The sequence below is a fragment of the Periplaneta americana genome, chromosome 13 (genome assembly GCF_040183065.1).
Source record: "Periplaneta americana isolate PAMFEO1 chromosome 13, P.americana_PAMFEO1_priV1, whole genome shotgun sequence".
NCBI classification, from domain to species: Eukaryota; Metazoa; Arthropoda; class Insecta; order Blattodea; family Blattidae; genus Periplaneta; species Periplaneta americana.
In genome coordinates, this window is record NC_091129.1 from 134,432,389 (window position 1) to 134,450,886 (window position 18,498).

The 18,498-nt window shown below is 35.6% G+C and overlaps 1 protein-coding gene across 1 annotated transcript; it reads right to left on the reverse strand.

Annotated features, from left to right (window-relative positions):
* Positions 1-3,772: 3,772 nt before the first annotated feature.
* On the reverse strand, positions 3,773-11,696 carry LOC138711615 (uncharacterized). The gene is made up of 2 exons (XM_069842751.1): positions 11,559-11,696; positions 3,773-5,733 (listed from the first exon to the last, which is right to left on the reverse strand). The coding sequence occupies exons 1-2, from the start codon at positions 11,589-11,591 to the stop codon at positions 5,206-5,208; spliced, it is 561 nt and encodes a 186-aa protein (XP_069698852.1). The 5' UTR covers positions 11,592-11,696; the 3' UTR covers positions 3,773-5,205.
* Positions 11,697-18,498: the final 6,802 nt, after the last annotated feature.

Below are 18,498 nucleotides of genomic sequence, written 5' to 3' on the forward strand. Positions count from 1 at the left end.
TGTAAATTTAATAATCTGATTGGCTATGTATTGTATACTTTTAGTAGAGCCATCGATGTAGCTCAGTCGGCAGACTCGCTGGGCTGCTGATCCGGACCTGCGTTCGGGCTTGGATTAGATTCCCCTTTGGTCTTCGGTTTCTTCCGAGGTTTTCCACAGCCGTGGGACTGAAGCCGGATGGTCTATGGCGAGTCTATGTCGAGTCCTTGGCATCAACCCCTTTGATTTGATTACCCCCCTTTGATTTGATTACCCGGTTTGGGTTTTCCGAGATTTTCCCCAACCAAAAGGCAAATGCCGGGTAATATTTTGGCGAATCCTCGGACCTCACCTCATCTCACTACATCTCGCCAAAATGTAAAAAATTGCACAAAATTGTAAAAATTGTAGAAAATTACTAAATTGTAAAACTATAAAAATTTGTAAAAACTGTAATTGTAATATCATAAAATTTTTACTTGTTCCACATCTTAAAGCTTCAGTGCTCATGTAAGATTTATGGAATAGAATGAATGAATGAATGAATGAATGAATGAATGAATGAATGAATGAATGAATGAATGAATTAATGAATGAATGAATGAATGAATGAATGAATGAATGAATGAATGAATGAATGAATCTATCACCTTTAGAAGTTAAAAATAGGTTGAGTAAAGTCTTGGGTGTAGTAAGGGTTTGGGACTTCGGAATTTGGCAATGGGCTTATCACGTATACCAGTCCGAGGATCGGACCTGGCTCGGTCAATGCTGACGCAGGATGGCCCACATGATAGACCAGTGATGTCAAAGCAAGTGCATTTTTCTGACCTTGACGATGTGTGCGGGCATCAAGCGCTAGGTACAGAAGGAGCAAGGATTATGTATATGAATAAGCAGCCTGTTGGATTGGAAAAACAGTGGTGCACAAACTTCAAACAGAACGTAAAATTTTATGTCGTTATTTTATATGGCTATTTGCTGTTTGATATTATCTATATTGCTTGTAAAACAAAGTACTAACACCAGTTTCTTAATATTGCAGTTAATAATATAATAAAGAGTTAAGAAGAAATATTCACATAAATTCCATAGTAGTAAAACTATACTATATTAAGTGAAAGTGATATCCCAAAGAAAGAGATTAAGTATGACATGGTAAGTTGGAATTGATATTGATGGTATCTTTAGCCTTATAAAAGTAATCAATAAACTAATCAAAACAATATTCCAATACAAAGCAAAGTTACCTAGGTATATGTTTCAACTATAACTAATATTACATAGCAAAACCCTTATCGCATTATGCTTTTAAGGTGATATTGGTGCGCAACTTCCTATCATCAGGATATTAAACTATTTTCTCGAAATAAGCTGAAGCTATAGAGCTGACGTTTTCACAACACATGGGCACATATCTGTGTTTATGATGTAACAGTAGTTGCTTTGTTCATTCACTTTCTTACAAACATTTTCCATGCAAATATTTTCAAAAATTTCACTAGATATCTTCAGTAGTATATATTTAGCCTACAATATATCAGATTTACGAAAACATTGTTTCAGTACCTGTAAGGTTACTAAATAAACATATCTGAAAATTTCACCTTTCTCTAAAAAGTTGAGAAAATACTGCTTTTGAATAAAAAGGAAACTCGTGAAAAATGAGCATTAAAATTGAAACTTAAATTCTTATAATGCACTTATACTTCTCAGAAAAATCTAAAAATTGACATGGATACAGTTTTAATAAGTTCTCTTCCCTTTATCCATTGAATCAATGCTGGCCATCCCTGTATATAGCTCGACCAAGGGGTATATACTACCTCTCTCGTCTGTCTCTTTCCTTTCCGCTGTAAAGCGCTCAGGCTCTCCTGAACTCTAAAGCGCGCGCTTGCCCATATGGGCATCAGTTGACATGACTATGATAGACCATCTGTAGGAATTGTAAAGCTATTGCGTATAAAGCGGCCAAAACATGCCTAACTGCCAGAATCCGTCCCGAATCCAGACCTCTGAAAATAAAGCCAAATCAATGTCGTGCTGATCACACAACCAGGGAGGCTCCCAAAGTGAGCTTGTTTTCAGTTTCGATCCTAAGATATACCTTCCCCTACACCACAATAGACTGTCCGTCGATATTAAAAAGAGGAGGAATGAGGTCAAGAAAAAAGAAAGAATAATCGATTCAAATGCAATACATCATCTTTGATAGTGCGTCTGAGGTGACCAACTTAACATACTAACACCGACATATTCAATGTTTCCAAGTTGAAATATTAGCAATTCATATAGCAATTCAGTGATATAATAATAATAATAATAATAATAATAATAATAATAATAATAATAATAATGATAATAATAATAACAATAAATAATAATAATAATAATAATAATAATAATAATACTTACTTACTGGCTTTTAAGGAACCCGGAGGTTCATTGCCGCCCTCACATAAGCCCGCCATAGGTCCCTATCCTGCCAGTCTCTATCATCATATCCCCCCTCCCTCAAATCAATTTTAATATTATCCTCCCATCTACGTCTCGGCCTTCCTAAAGGTATTTTTCCCTCCAGTCTCCCAACTAACACACTATATGCATTTCTGGATTCCCCCATACGTGCTACATGCCCTGCCCATCTCAAATGTCTGGATTTAATGTTCCTAATTATGTCAGGTGAAGAATACAATGCGTGCAGTTCTGTGTTATGTAACTTTCTCCATCCTCCTGTAACTTCATCCCTCTTAGCCCCAAATATTTTTCTAAGCACCTTATTCTCAAACACCCTTAACCTATGTTCCTCTCTCAAAGTGAGAGTCCAAGTTCCACAACCATAAAGAACATAATAATAATAATAATAATAATAATAATAATAATAATAATAATAATAATAATAATAATAATAATTACAAGACTTTTGAAGAAGCAGGAGGTTCACTGCCACCCTCAAATAAGCCCGCCATTTGTCCCTATCCTGAGCAAGATTAATCCAATTCCTACCATCATATCCCACCTCCCACAAATCCATTTTAATATTAACCTTCCATCTACGCTTGGCCTCCCCAAAGATCTTTTAGCCTTAGGTCTTACAACTAACGCTCTATATGTATATGCATTTCTGGATTCACCCATACGTGCTACATTCCCCACTATTCTCAAACTTCTGTATTTAATGTTCATAATTGTGTTAGGTGAAGAATAAAATGTGTGCAGTTCTCGGTTGTATAACTTTTTTCCATTATTCTGTAACTCCATCCCTCTTAGTCTCAAATAATTTCCTAGGCACATTATTCTCCAACACCCTTAACCTCTATTCTCTCTCAAAGTGAGCGTCCAAGTTTCACAGCCATACAGAACAACCGATAACATAACTCTTTTACAAATTCTAACAGAACAATTGACAAAAGCTTCACAACCGAATAACAGCAGGGATTTCCCATATTTATTCTGCGTTTAATTTCGTCTCGAGTGACTTTTGTTACTGTTGCTCCAAGACATTTGAATTTTTCCACCTTTTCAAATGAATAATTTCCAACTTTTATATTTCTGTTTCGCAGTATGTTCTGATCACGAGACAAAATTATATCCTAAACTTTGTTTTTTCGGAAATTACTTCTAAGCCTATCTCTTTATTTGCTTCAAATAAAATTAGATCTAAAGGTGTGAGGAAGAAATGGTGCGTTGTTAAGAACAGTTGTAGACTGGATTTTTTCCGTTTTAGATAAACATCATGTAGTAACATGATTTTAGAAAGGACAAGCTAACAAAAATATGTAAGCATTCTACATTTTAAAACATTTTATTGTGTGCATATAATTTACATCTTCTGATATAGTAATTATTATTATTATTTAACAAAATTATGCAACTTTTCTGGTCTGCCACTTATTCATCATAAAGTTTAAGGCAACATTCAAAATTTGTGAAATTTAAACTACATAAACAGTCCTACAATACTATCATTTGTACAAACTCTGGTGCCACTAGAACTAATAGTTTTGAAATTACATTTCCTTTAAATATATTTTATATTGACGTCACTAAAAAGGCTCCTTGCGACAAAGTCTTCAAAACTTTTAGTTCATATTTGCTTAAAAACTTGAAAATAGTTAGGCGAATAAAAATTAACTAGCTTTTTGAGCTCACAAGCAAGCATCGTTATGGGGGCAGATAAAACAATGTTTTTGTTTTTCACCGTGTTAATAAGGGAAAAACAAGTACTTATACAAATGTTGGCCACTCGAGCACAATTACAAGGGTTTTCAAGAAAGAAAGTTTCGTAAGAACTTGGACCATTTACAGAAACAAAATACAATTTCACGGAAAGAGTTATTGAAAGAGATATAGCATTTTTAAAGCTGTTTTCCAACCTACCCAAGTATTTCCCACCGGAATTTGAGACATTTGTCATACCATGGGATCAACGTTTGTATACCTGTGTCATAGAATGCTGCCGCCTGGGATCGAAACCAGTGTGTGTGTGAAAAACGTCTGCACCTCTCTGTTGATTCCAGGTTATGACAAAATATTTCAATTCCAGTGTGTATTCCAATAAATCTTCCCATCAAATTGGGTTTTCTGTCAATGGTCCCAGGGAAACTTACTTTCTGGACGACCCTCGTAATTGCGCTCGAGTGGCCAAAATTTGTATAAGCACTTGTTCTGACATTATTAACATGGTGGAAGAGAAAAGTATTCATTTTTTTATCTGCCCTCATGAGGATATTTGCTTGTCAGTCTAAATAGAGGGTCACAATCCATTTTTTTAATTCCATGCATCTGCCATTAAGCACGTTTTAATCTAAGTGCAACATGAATATGCCCCGAAGGAACTTAATATTAATATTTCATACAAATATTAATTAAATTTTTATATATCAACATTCAATTGACCTCTCTGAAAAGTTTCAGACCAATCTGACAATAACTGTTCTGCAAAGAGCTCTTTTTAGTTAATTAACTGCTTATAATTTTAAGTCGAGAAAACAGCATAAAAGATTTATCTCAAATCAATCATGCACCGTATGATCAGCCACATTTGTTTATATGGTTAGATCATTTGAAACAGTCTCAAATATAATTACGATCATAAAAACAAAAAAAGTTTATTTTCTTGATTTTACAGCAGTATTTCATGGTAGTTTTCCCTTAAAATAACCAAATTTGCAAAATTAAAAATTATACCAAGTAAAATAAGTAATTTCTGAATCTTAATTCCCATCAAAAACTATAACCACCCACGTTTTCCCAACCAATCCCTGGTCCAGAAATTGAACCTGGAGGCCAACCTAAGAAAGCCGGATCAATTTGTCCGTTTCTTGAGCGGTAACGATTCGCGATATTACTGGCAGCGCTGAGGGACGAAGACGCGGCGGTGCGAGCATTCTCGGCAGCAGCACTTGCTGCTTGAGCAGCCGCCTCTGCCATGCTAGAGGCTTCAGAACTCTTCGATCCCATTACCATAGACACTAACTTCGCTGCAAACTGAGCGGAGTTGGCAGCCTTGGTGGCCTCGTTGGCAGCTGACTGGGCAGCGTTGGCAGTGGCAGATGCATGAGACGTTATTTCCATTTCGTTTGAGTTCTTCAGATTCGAAGCAACTGCAGAAACAGCGCCGGCATCGTTTCTGAAGATCTTGGTGGCGATGTCGCTGCTTTTGGGATAATGTGGAGGGAAAGCAGAAATTGCCGAAGGGTTATACCCATACCAGCAATTACAGTGCCCGATTACGAACAATATCACTGTAATCTGAAAAGAAACGTAATGCAGCTATTATAGAACTTACTTTCTACTTACTTACTTACTGGCTTTTAAGGAACCCGGAGGTTCATTGCCGCCCTCACATAAGCCCGCCATTGGTCCCTATCCTGAGCAAGATTAATCCATTCTCTATTATCATATCCCAACTCCCTCAAATCCATTTTAATATTATCTTCCCATCTACGTCTCGGCCTCCCTAAAGGTCTTTTTCCCTCCGGTCTCCCAACTAACACTCTATATGCATTTCTGGATTCGCCCATACGTGCTACATGCCCTGCCCACCTCAAACGTCTGGATTTAATATTCCTAATTACGTCAGGTGAAGAATACTATGCGTGCAGTTCTGTGTTTTGTAACTTTCTCCATTCTCCTGTAACTTCATCCCTCTTAGCCCCAAATATTTTCCTAAGAAACTTATTCTCAAAGACCCTTAATCTCTGTTCCTCTCTCAAAGTGAGAGTCCAAGTTTCACAACCATAAAGAACAACCGGTAATATAACTGTTTTATAAATTCTAACTTTCAGATTTTTCGACAGCAGACTGGATGATAAAATTTTCTCAACCGAATAATAACAGGCATTTCCCATATTTATTCTGCGTTTAATTTCCTTCCGAGTGTCATTTACATTTGTTACTGTTGCTCTAAGATATTTGAATTTTTCCACCTCTTCAAAAGATAAATTTCCAATTTTTATATTTCCATTTCGTACAATATTCTCGTCACGAGTCATAATCATATACTTTGTCTGTTCGGGATTTATTTCCAAACCTACTCGCTTCAAGTAAAATTCCCGTGTTTTCCCTAATCGTTTGTGAATTTTCTCCTAACATAGTCACGTCATCCGCATAGACAAGCAGCTGATATAACCCGTTCAATTCCAAACCCTCTCTATTATCCTGGGCTTTCCTAATGGCATACTCTAGAGCAAAGTTAAAAAGTAAAGGTGATAATGCATCTCCTTGCTTTAGCCCACAGTGAATTGGAAACGCATCTAACAGAAACTGACTTACTTTCTACAGTAAGAAAAAAATATATATGTATATTAGAAAGAAACATGGAGCAACGTTACATAGAGACTCCGTTTTTATTATAATTTTGTTGAAGGAAGTCGCTACAAAGTATGTTGACAGTAGGGTGAGCGTTGTAAGAAGAAGCAATGTGCGATTTTTTTTACTTTTCCAGATGGGGATTCATTCATTCACAGATTTCTGACTAAGGGAAGGTCTTTAACTGCAACCCAGAAATTCCCAACCTTTCCTATTTTCTGCTTTCTTCTTAGTCTCTGCATGATCAATATATCTTAATGTCTTCTATCATTTGATATCTTCTTCTGCCACGAACTCTCCCCCCGTTCACCATTCCTTCCAGTGCATTCTTCAGTAGGCAATTTGTTCTCAGCCAGTGACCCAACCAATTCTTTTTTTCTCTTCTGGATCAGTTTCAGCATCATTCTTTCTTCATGTACTCTTTCCAACACAGCTTCATTTCTTTTTTCTGTCTGGGCAATTCACACTCTCCATTCTTCTCCCTATCCACATTTCAAATTCTAGTTGTGTCTTTTCACTTCGTCGTAATGTCCATGTGTGTGTCATACAATGCCACACTCCACAAAAAGCACTTCACTGGTCTCTCTTTAGTTATTTTTCCAGAGATCTGCATAAGATGCTCCTTTTTCTATTAAAAGCTTCCTTTACCATTGCCACGCTATCCTCTTGACTTCCTGGCAGCAGCTCATATTATTGCTTATAGTGCACCCTAAGTATTTGAAACTGTCCACTTGCTCTACTACTGTATCTCATTTCAAATTAGCACATTTAGTTTTTTTATTTTTCTCTCGAGAACTATGGTCTTCGTCTTATTTGCATTTATCTTCATCCCTTACTGCTCACAGATGTCATCTCACTCCAGTAGCATATCCCTTAGTATCATCTCCTCTTCTGGTAACAACGCCATGACATCAGCAAATCTTATACACTTTATTCTTCTTCCGCCTACTATCATCTCTCTCGCTCTAAAGACAGTTCTTCGTTAAATCCTCCAAGTAGATGTTGAACAAGGTAGGTGATAAAGTGCATCCTTGTCGTAGTCCTCTCCCTATTTCACTTCTTTCTGACATTTCTTCTTCTTTCCTGACTTCCAGATGGGGATGGCTTTCTTTATGTCTGTAGTTTTCTTAATTATTCTCTATTGGCTTTCCCCTTCTCTGTACCTATCGAAAAGTTACGATACATGGTGTTAATTAATATGTGGGGAACGTTTAGGGTATGTTTAGAGAACCTAAAATCCAGCAAAAACGTTAATGTAAATATGAATTGCCAAGAAAAGGAAACCGGACTAGCCTATAAGGGCCATATTCATAGACATTCTTAGCGTGGTCTTCCGGTGGATAATCAGCGAACTAACGTTTTTCGTATTCATAAACCAGTGTTAGCGATATGATATGATATGATATGATATGATATGATATGATATGATATGATATGATATGATATGATATGATATGATATGATATGATATGATATGATATATGACATATGATATGATATATGATATGATATGATATATGATATGATATGATATATGATATGTAATATATGATGTGATATATTTATTTTAGTAGGTTATTTTACGACGCTTTATCAACAGCTTAGGTTATTTAGCGTCTGAATGAGATGAAGGTGATAATGCCGGTGAAATGAGTCCGGAGTCCAACACCGAAAGTTACCCAGCATTTGCTCATCTTGGGTTGAGGAAAAACCCCGGAAAAATCCTCAACCAAGTAACTTGCCCCGACCGGGAATCGAACCCGGGCCACCTGGTTTCGCGGCCAGACGCGCTGACCGTTACTCCACAGGTGTGGACTGATGTGATATATATGATATGATATGATATGATATGATATGATATGATATGATATGATATGATATATGATATGATATATGATATGATATGCTATGATATGATATATGATATGATATATGATATGATATGTGATATGATATGATATGATATATGATATTGTGACAGCGACGTGAGATTCGAACTCACGACCAGCGTCCCGCAAGAGAGCAGGTCGAGCGTGAGTCAACACGGGCTTCTCGGAGCACTGGGGGACGGCGCGCGGCGGGGAGAGGAGAGAGGAGGTTGCGACACGCTGTTCCGCGGCAGAGAGGGGAAAGTAAAGCAGCTGGTGACTGAGGAGAAAGATCCAGAGAAGTCTGGATATCCGTTATATTCTAGGCATCTGTCGACAGACCGCGAACTCTCGAGGAACTATGGCTTAGTTATAAATACAACGCGAAAGTGAACGCGATTCATTCAGCCCGTCAGTAAGCCAGTGTTGTTAAAGTCAGTGGAGAGCAAGCCAGGCAGTCTTGTGTAGCAGTGAAGCCAACTTCGAGACCAGAGCGCGACTTGAGTTGTGTCCGTAACTGTGGAGCCTGAAGCCCGGAGTTCGAGTGCAGTGGACCGCAGTTGGGGGACCTGAGTTCGAAGTGCAGCGGATCGTCTCTGAAGGTCTGGGGTTCGAGATTCGGTGAACGCGTGTGACTGAGCTAGAAGAACTAGCCAAGACAAACGAGCTGTGAACTGAGAACTGAAAGCTCTGTGTAGTAAATAGTGCTTTGTGAATATTAGTTAAGGTTAACAGTTCATTGTTGTTCGTAATAGTCCAAGTAAATTGTCACTGTCGTTTGTGGAGTGCAATAACCAACGCTGTGTTGCTGTGCGGAGAGCAAATCCCATTGTTGACGGGAGTGAAATTAAATTGTAGAGAGTGATAATTATTGTTGAGATAATAAAATTACATTGTTGTTTAGTATAAGAATTTACAAAATGATATGATATATGATCTATGATAATATGATATATTATATGATATGATATGATATGATATGATATGATATGATATGATATGATATGATATATGATATGATATGATATGATATGATATGATATATGATATGATATGATATGATATGATATATGATATGATATGATATATGATATGATATGATATATGATATGATATGATATATGATATGATATGATATGATATGATATGATATGATATATGATATGATATGATGATATATGATATATGATATATGATATATGAATCCTGTACAATTAACCAGTCGATAGCCGGGGCTAGTTTAGCGTGGGCTAGCGAAATGTCTATGCATAGCACCCTAAAAGTGTAAGAACTTGTCTAATTTAAATTTGACTTCCATTCCTTCCAAAGTAGTCCCGTCCTGCATTGATACAACGAACTCTCTGCTTTCACTATGCCTCAAATGCTTCATGTAAGTACTGTACTTGTCTCGAACTACATCAAGCACGCATTGCTTTTGGCATGGAGATAATTTACTCTTTGGAGACAAAAAGAAGTCACAAGAAGCTAATTCCGGTGAGTACAGAAGATACAGAATGATTTCATGGTGTTTTTTCTTAATTCCATGTTTTGAAGTCCATGTTTGCGCTAGGATTGTCATCTTTAAGCAATCAATACAAAGCATGCAGTAAAAAGTCTGCTGAAGGTCTCCGTGCAGACATGGATGTTAGGAGGAGATCAGAACATTCTTTTGCACAGGGTGGCGGACATTTTGGACATTTACTATGGAGAGTGTACGTACATAAATAACATACAACATTTCTCAGAAAATACCATTTTTGTTCTGTGGATAAGCTTCCGGGTTTCTACCGCGTTGTCTTGGTGTTGGTGGCTGACGTTTCGACCGCTGTGTTGTGGTCATCTTCAGAGCAGTTGGATAAGGAAATAGTCTGCGAGCTCGTATATATATAGTAGTACTCCCCATCGAGACTACTATATATATATATATATATATATATATATATATATATATATATATGTATACATATATATACATACATATATATACACGAGCTATATATATATATATAGTACTCCCCATCGAGACTACTATATATATATATATATATATATACATACATATATATACACGAGCTCGCAGACTATTTCCTTATTCAACTGCTCTGAAGATGACCACAACACAGCGGTCGAAACGTCAGCCACCAATACCAAGACAAAGCGGTAGAAGCCAGGAAGCTTATCCACAGACCATGTACACCAGCCGCGGAAGCCTACGCGAACACCATTTTTGTTGCTTTGTGAGTAAACAATAAAAGTTAGGAAAAAAAATCAGTAAAAGTTGTTTCTTTTTAAAAGTAGTTTCCAATGACACTTTTAATTACCCATGTCCTCATTTGAAATTTCGAAGTTGACCACAGGTACACCTACTTCCGGTTTGTTACGTGAAATGGTACTGCTATCAATCGATTCTTTACATAGGTTTTGGTTATCAAAATTGTTTATGAAAAACTAGTATCATATAGTTTTCGAGAAAAAAAGGCTGATATACGGGTGGTCTGAAACATCTGGTAGGCCTATACATACATACATACATACATACATACATACATACATACATACATACATACATACACACACATAACATTATATTACATTACATTACATACATAAAATTAGCTTACACCTTCAGCTATTACTTCTGACTATTAACCAGTGTATTAATTAAAACTCAGGTCGAAATTAGTGAGACAAATTCGCTGTCCCTTTCGACAAAATAAACGCAATGACTAAATGAAAATTGTATTTGAGTCCGAAGATGCGTCATATAAGTGGTGTGTTTTTCTGTTAAAAATCAAGTAGACATTAAACATCATATTAAATAGAAAATCTTATTTCTTAAAGAAATGATGTATAATTTAGACGGTAATTAATTAAAATATCTTATTTAAATACACTTACTAAGACACAAGCTCTAATGTCTGAGATACCCATGTTGAAAGACTTCAGATGTCCCTAAAATTATGTGTAATTTCTTCCAACACTTACTACTGCACGAAATACTCCCTGTAACTGTCAAATTCGAAATAGATCTTTGCAAATAAAAGAACGCCGAACTTCATTATATTGCACTAAATAGTATTAAAACTCTATAACTCCAACACAGCTTGCAAAATACAATAGCCATGAAAATGTTTCGTCCAATAGCAATTTAAATTAGCTGGAAAATGTTCGCATGTGTTCATAAGTACAATACTTCTTACATGCTGTACGATAAGGCTGTGATTCGGTTCATATAATAATCATACCACTGACGATTAACAGAGAACAATCCTGTAATCAAATGCGACAGAAATTAATAACATGAATCTAACGCTTCATTCAAATGATTATGTTTAAGGTAAATTCATGATACATAAAATATTTTAATGATTTTATCTGTAGTACTCTCACTAGAAGTTTCGATTTAGTCCATCTACAGAAAATCAAAACTGAGTGGGATTTAGTTGACTATTTAACAATTAGAAGAAAGTAAAGTGACATCAATAGTAATATGCGTTACAAGAGCGGTATGTTGAAGTTTTCATGTTCGAGGAAAAGTTTCAAAAAGCGAAACGTAGTTGAGCTTTTTTAATTTCCGAGAATTGAAAGAAAATATACCGCTCGTGTATCGTACATTATTTTGTGCGAAGTTCGTTTATTACATACCTGAAAGAGAAATTTCTAATTAGTTGCAATGAAATCTCCATCTTGGTTTCTGTTCAATGACGGCAAATTTGCAAAACAAAAGTATCAATCTTCAACATTGTTGCTTTAAAATGTTTTCTGTATTTACTATACTCCAGCAGGCCGTGATATACGTCTGTCTTTTTTTTTCCCCAGTCTATGATGAGTCTGGAATCTTGTTGATTTTTTCATAGCTTCCTTAATGTTACTTGCATCACGAATGCAGTAACTTTAGTGGAGTTGTAAAGTTTACTTAATTTTTGCAAATATTTAAAAACAATAATTAACAGTGCAATTTAGGTGAAATTGCAGTGGTAAGTTTCCAATTTATATTTATTACTATATTGAACGTCTCTAAAAATAATAGTCTATATTAAAAGCCTAAAGCAGTAAAATCAATATGTCACTTAAGCGGTAAGAAGAGGAAATTGTTGTGTGTGTTAAGTTGGGAATACTGAATGTGGAATTTTAGACTTTCCACGGATTGGTTTTGTGCGGAAACCAAGCAAATATGCACGATCTCGCACAAAAACTTTTTCCTTGCATTTTTAACTGTGTTCTGATTGTACCTATGCAGTGTAAAATATTACCATGGCAACTGAAACTCACGATTAAGCAAACCCTCCTTGATCTTTGTAAAAAAACAAGGTACAATAAAAATGTAAGAAAAAAGTTTTTGATGTCACTGTATAGGCTATAAAGATTAGAAGAAATAAAGTACTCTAATGCAATAAAATATTAATTAGTTACTAAAATAGTAAACTGTTCTCATAATATATTATTGTATCATCTAATCATTACAAATATTCCGCTAGATGGCAATAGTGTGTAATGATGAGCTGTTCTCCTGTTATCAGTTGTGCCAACTATACAATCTTCATTTAACTCTATGGACGATTACTAGTCATGAAGACTTTGTGGATTCCACTTCAATTATTATCAATATTATCTGTAAAGGAATTTTAAAATGTTACATATGTTCGGATCAAATTTCTGCACATTAAAAACACAAAAACTAAAATTCTTTCAATAATTTATTATTATAATACCTTGCTCTCTAAAACTGACTAAGCATATTGGGAATTAATTCAATAGCTTTTCGAAAATACGCTATTAAATATTTCATATAAACATTTTTTTTCAAAAAGGAATAAAAAACGAACAAAATTTCATTGGACGTTTTTGTTTCAAATATCTCAAAGAATAACCCCCTGAAATTAATGACATTACTTACTTCATCCTGGACATGAATTTACTAATGTTTATCATACAACGTTTTTTATACGACAGTACAAATTTACATTCAATGAATATTTCAAGTTGGAGGGGTTATAAGATCACGATTTTACGGCTAAACTCAGAAATATTAAGAAATAAGTATCTATGAAATGATCACGATTTTATGGCCGTCTATATCGGCCATATACAATCACCAAAACGCTTAGAAAAAGTTGACTAATGTATCTTGTTACAATAAGTAATACATATGTAACTTCAGAATAATATGGACTAAACTGTAAATACGAATGTTAAATTTGTTACTTATTTGTGTTACGTGTAATATTTATGTCACGAAAGATCGAGGTAATAATTAATTTTTCATTGAATGAATTTTGTACATGGAATATTGCATTTTCGTTGGCTGTCCGTAGAATTAATAACAGTCCGTAAAGTGATTACTTAATTTTTTGCGCACTAGTGTTATAATGTATTTTATGCTCGACCATGCCGAAATGTAGTAATTATACATCTGGTAGCAGTCCTTTAATGCATATCATTAAAGTACACCTACTCATTAAAGTACAGGTGTTCAGCCAATGACTACTCAGGTTACAGGTGTTCAGCCCATGACCGTTATAAAACCGCAAGTATCGATTATTCTCGGATATACAATCGAAAGAGAATTAGCGAAAAGTCACGGAGGATGGAAAACCAATACTGTCGCAGAAGGTTATGTTCTGTTACTATAATAATTAGCGTTAATTGTAAATAATATTCAAAGAAATTCAATTTGTCATCTCGTTTTTCAGTGTCGAATTCAATAATCAAGGTTATATCAAGTTTAACGGGATTACATCAAGGTCAATGACATTATTGTTCCTCGGAAAAAATCAATACTTTCGCGTCTGCGCACATCTCACAATTCACGACCTAGAACAAGGTCACTTCCGATCTTGTCAGATACAAATAAAATGTATACATCTGAATAATTTCAAGTTAGAAATGTGGTCGAGCATAAAAAGTCGTATGAAACTTGCCTATAATGGTAATTGAGACGCTCGTATGAATATTATGAAACTCGCTTGCGCTCGTTTCATAAATATCCATACTTGCGTCTTAATTACTATCATTATAGGCTCGTTGCATAATGTACTATTTAACAACACAAGACTATTACGCTAATTCATACGACAAGACAACCAAAAATTTGTTCATTCTTCTCGATTATAAATTGCATATACAGTAAATTAATCTTCAATAAGATTGCACATCCCGCAATCCACCAGTCTGTCAAAATGATCCATAAATTGCAAATGTAGACCAAAATACATCAGAACAATGAAATTGAAAGAAGTGTAATGAACTCCAGGGGCAGTCATTATAAAATAAAGACGAAAGACAGACAGGATTCTCAACATTTCTAAATGAAAAACTATTTTTATCTTATTTAAATAAAGTAAATCTGTCGAGTTAGCGGAAAATATCTAGGAATATAAATAATATCTGCTGGGATGTTATTTTAATAAACAACACACACAAAGTTCTGCTTAGGGTCCAAAGGTTCGTACTTTATGTTGATCGAGAAAAAGGAATTAGAGGCGTGGGCTAATCTACCTAATCAGAAAGGTATTGGCGTAGAGCTATACGGCGAGTTTACTCCGGCGAATTCCTGGGTACGACATCGTGAAGGCCTAACCTCTAGCGAGTGGCGCGAAGCTATTAAAATGACTGCACACGTGTCTTCCGTACGTTCCCTTCCGGGCAGGACTCGGGACAACATCCTCTGTCGGTGGTGCCACAGAGAGCCAGAAACACTTGCACATGTCCTGGGCTCTTGTCCGCACGGGTGAAGTACTCCGTAACTCACGACACCATAGAATTCGTTCGATGATCGCCGAACCAGTTTAGATCAATAAATTTTCAAGTGTTCGAAGAAGTACACGGACTGGCAGACAATGACAGTACAAGAAGAATAGACATGATTGTGATCTCACCAAATAACAACAATGGCTACATCGTCGATCCCACAGTTAGATTTGAAAAACAAAAGAGCCAACCTGAAGATGTAAATAGAGAAAAAAATTACATCTATGTACGTACCGTTCCATATTTCATGGACAAATACGGCCTACAACAAATTGAAGTAATAGACCTTATGGTTGGAGCGCGCGGAACTAGTCCCGGTTTCTTATAGATCTGGCAACGTTTCGGCCTACAGAGGAAGGTAATTGATGACATCTTTCTTGCAGCTCTGAGAGGATCCATATTTCTACTCCGAAACCATCTCTTCGATCAACAGTGATCTTCAAATAATTAATTAGCACCTAATTATTTATTCCATCATTTCTTGTCATTGTTATGTGACTCCATTAAACTTACAGATATGTATGTTATTTATACTTTCAAATGACTATTGCATAATTTGCTCTGTCTTTGTGGCAGCCTGTTAATACAGGGAGCTGTTATCGTTTAGATAATTAAATAATAATAAATATCATAAAATTAATGGATAGGATAATTAAATTTCTAACGGCAGTAATAAGAGAAACACAATGTTACTTTTCTTCGTATTGCTATTTAAGCAGAACGGATTAATTATATCTGGAGTTTCTGCCTCATGTACTTGAAATGCTGCTTTATCGGGTGCATTTCATTGCTAATTAAGACATTTCAAACACTGCACTACCAGGATACTACAAATGATATTTTTAAATGCTTTACATTTATATTAGTTTCCAAATCAGACACGAACCTGATATGGAAATTGTTCATGCCGAGGTTTGTAATTATGTATGTTTGGACGTATAGGTGTCCCCGTACACGACATGAAGTCCAGGGAAGCAAAGCTCCCAAGCTTTCATGACCCCGACATTAAATGAAGCTAATGTATTCAGTACCACGCTCCGTACCTCTTTTAATCCCGGTAACACGATTCGGTGCTCATAAGGAGATGACAAACTTCACGGATCACTGCTTTTGACCATACTTCCAGTGGAAGTTAATAAGGCAAACAAAGTAGAGCAATGCATAATTAATCAACGAAGATTTCCGAGTTATTGGCAGAAAAATTGTTAGTTTCATTTTGGAGATGCCGATAAGCCATTCTAGTCTCAGCCATGCACCACATAGGAACACTCCAACATCAGTTAAAATTACACGCATGGCCATACTAGACAGCGGACTCAACAGAAAATAGCTTGTATTATATACGTCTAAGCACTCAATAACAGCATCCACTATTCACAGTAGTCAACTTGAACAACATCAAAAACTCCAACATACAATACAATGGAAAATCAGTGAAAGTGCGTCAAAAAGACAGTTTTTACCAAGAACAGTAAAAACAACCCAATTTTAACGATATAACAGGCCAACACAGCCAACCATATATGTGATAAAAGTGATATAGTGTATACAGTGTTTTACAGTGTTTTTATAGTGTATATATTTTACTTGTTTATATTTATGTGTCATAATAATGGTTTTAACATAATTTTCTATTGTCCTATACGGGTTTTCAAAAGATAGAATTTAACAGAATCATAACAACCAACCACACACTGCTTATAGTAATTTTAGCTAAATTAAGAAATCATGAAAGGTCATACACAAGTGAACAACCCACAACATAATTAAGAAGCTAGGTCTTCACAACACACAATGACATAGACCCCATATCTGAAGATGACACACACCGAGTGTCGAAAACGTTAATATAAATCCAAATATTAAGATAAGCACAGGTGGAAAACAAAAATTGATATTATAGAAAAATTGTTGCCTGCCTTACCATGTTTTCAGATCAGCCATGGACATTCGTGGCACTATGGCCGCCGCAGGATTGTCGCTAAGGATCCCCACTCCTTGCTCAGTTACTTCAGTATTGTACGCAACTAAATGCAAATGGAAGTAAATTTCAAACCATTGCAGCACCGGAGTCGGTTCCAATGGAACGCGTAAAGACAACGAAACTCTCTTTTCCAAAGGAGAATGGATACATGCAAACTGTATGACCTTTGTGAAATATAAGTATCAGATATCAAACTATTCAACACAAAGGAGCATTATAAAAGACATCCAGAATTGCATTCAATAAAAGTTGTGTATTCACAGAATTAGCTGTTAATATTTACATATCTACAATTTAACGTCAAAGAACTGTAACGTAATAACCATAGGTAGAAAGTTCATGCCAAAACAGTAGATTTCAGTTGAGTACAGCGAGCAGTGTAGATCTCATCCGCGCCTCACTCTGCTCCCTCTCGCTAAAGACAATACGCAGTTCACATAAACAACGCATAGTATCATTCTGTGGGGCTATGTACAGTCGTGAATAGTTTGAAAAATATTGTTAATTTATAATAATAGTTTAGCTTCTGAATAAAGTGAGCTATTCTCTTATTATATTATTTACGTAATGTTAATATTATGCGTGATTCCAAAAAAGTAAACTCATCTACTACTAAATAATTAAGCAAACAGAGTTGTGTAACACGTTTATTTTTTCCCGAATTATTCTTCGTTAAATTTTGACGTCTCTTGCTCCTATGCATTCGGTTGTGTTACAGTCCAAGTTCATTCAAAGTCAGAATTACGATACAAACTTCCTACCTATCATTACAGTAGAAATTAAACATTTTCTTGAAAACAATTATGGATTTAATATTATGTGCCACATACAAGATACACTATTAGATTCACAAAGTAGTTGTTCATCTGCTGATTTTGGGGCAGCAAAGGCTTTTATCCTCTATTACTATGAACACCCTTCAGCCTGTCTCTCTCAACAACAAAATAATTCCTTTCAGTGCTACTGTAAAAAACCTCGGCATCTATTTCGACTCTAATATGAACTGGAATACGCAAATCAGATATATCTGTAGAAAAGTTTTCTCTATCATGCATTCTTTGAAACGCCTGAAAAATTTCCTTCCTACTAAACTAAAACAAATTC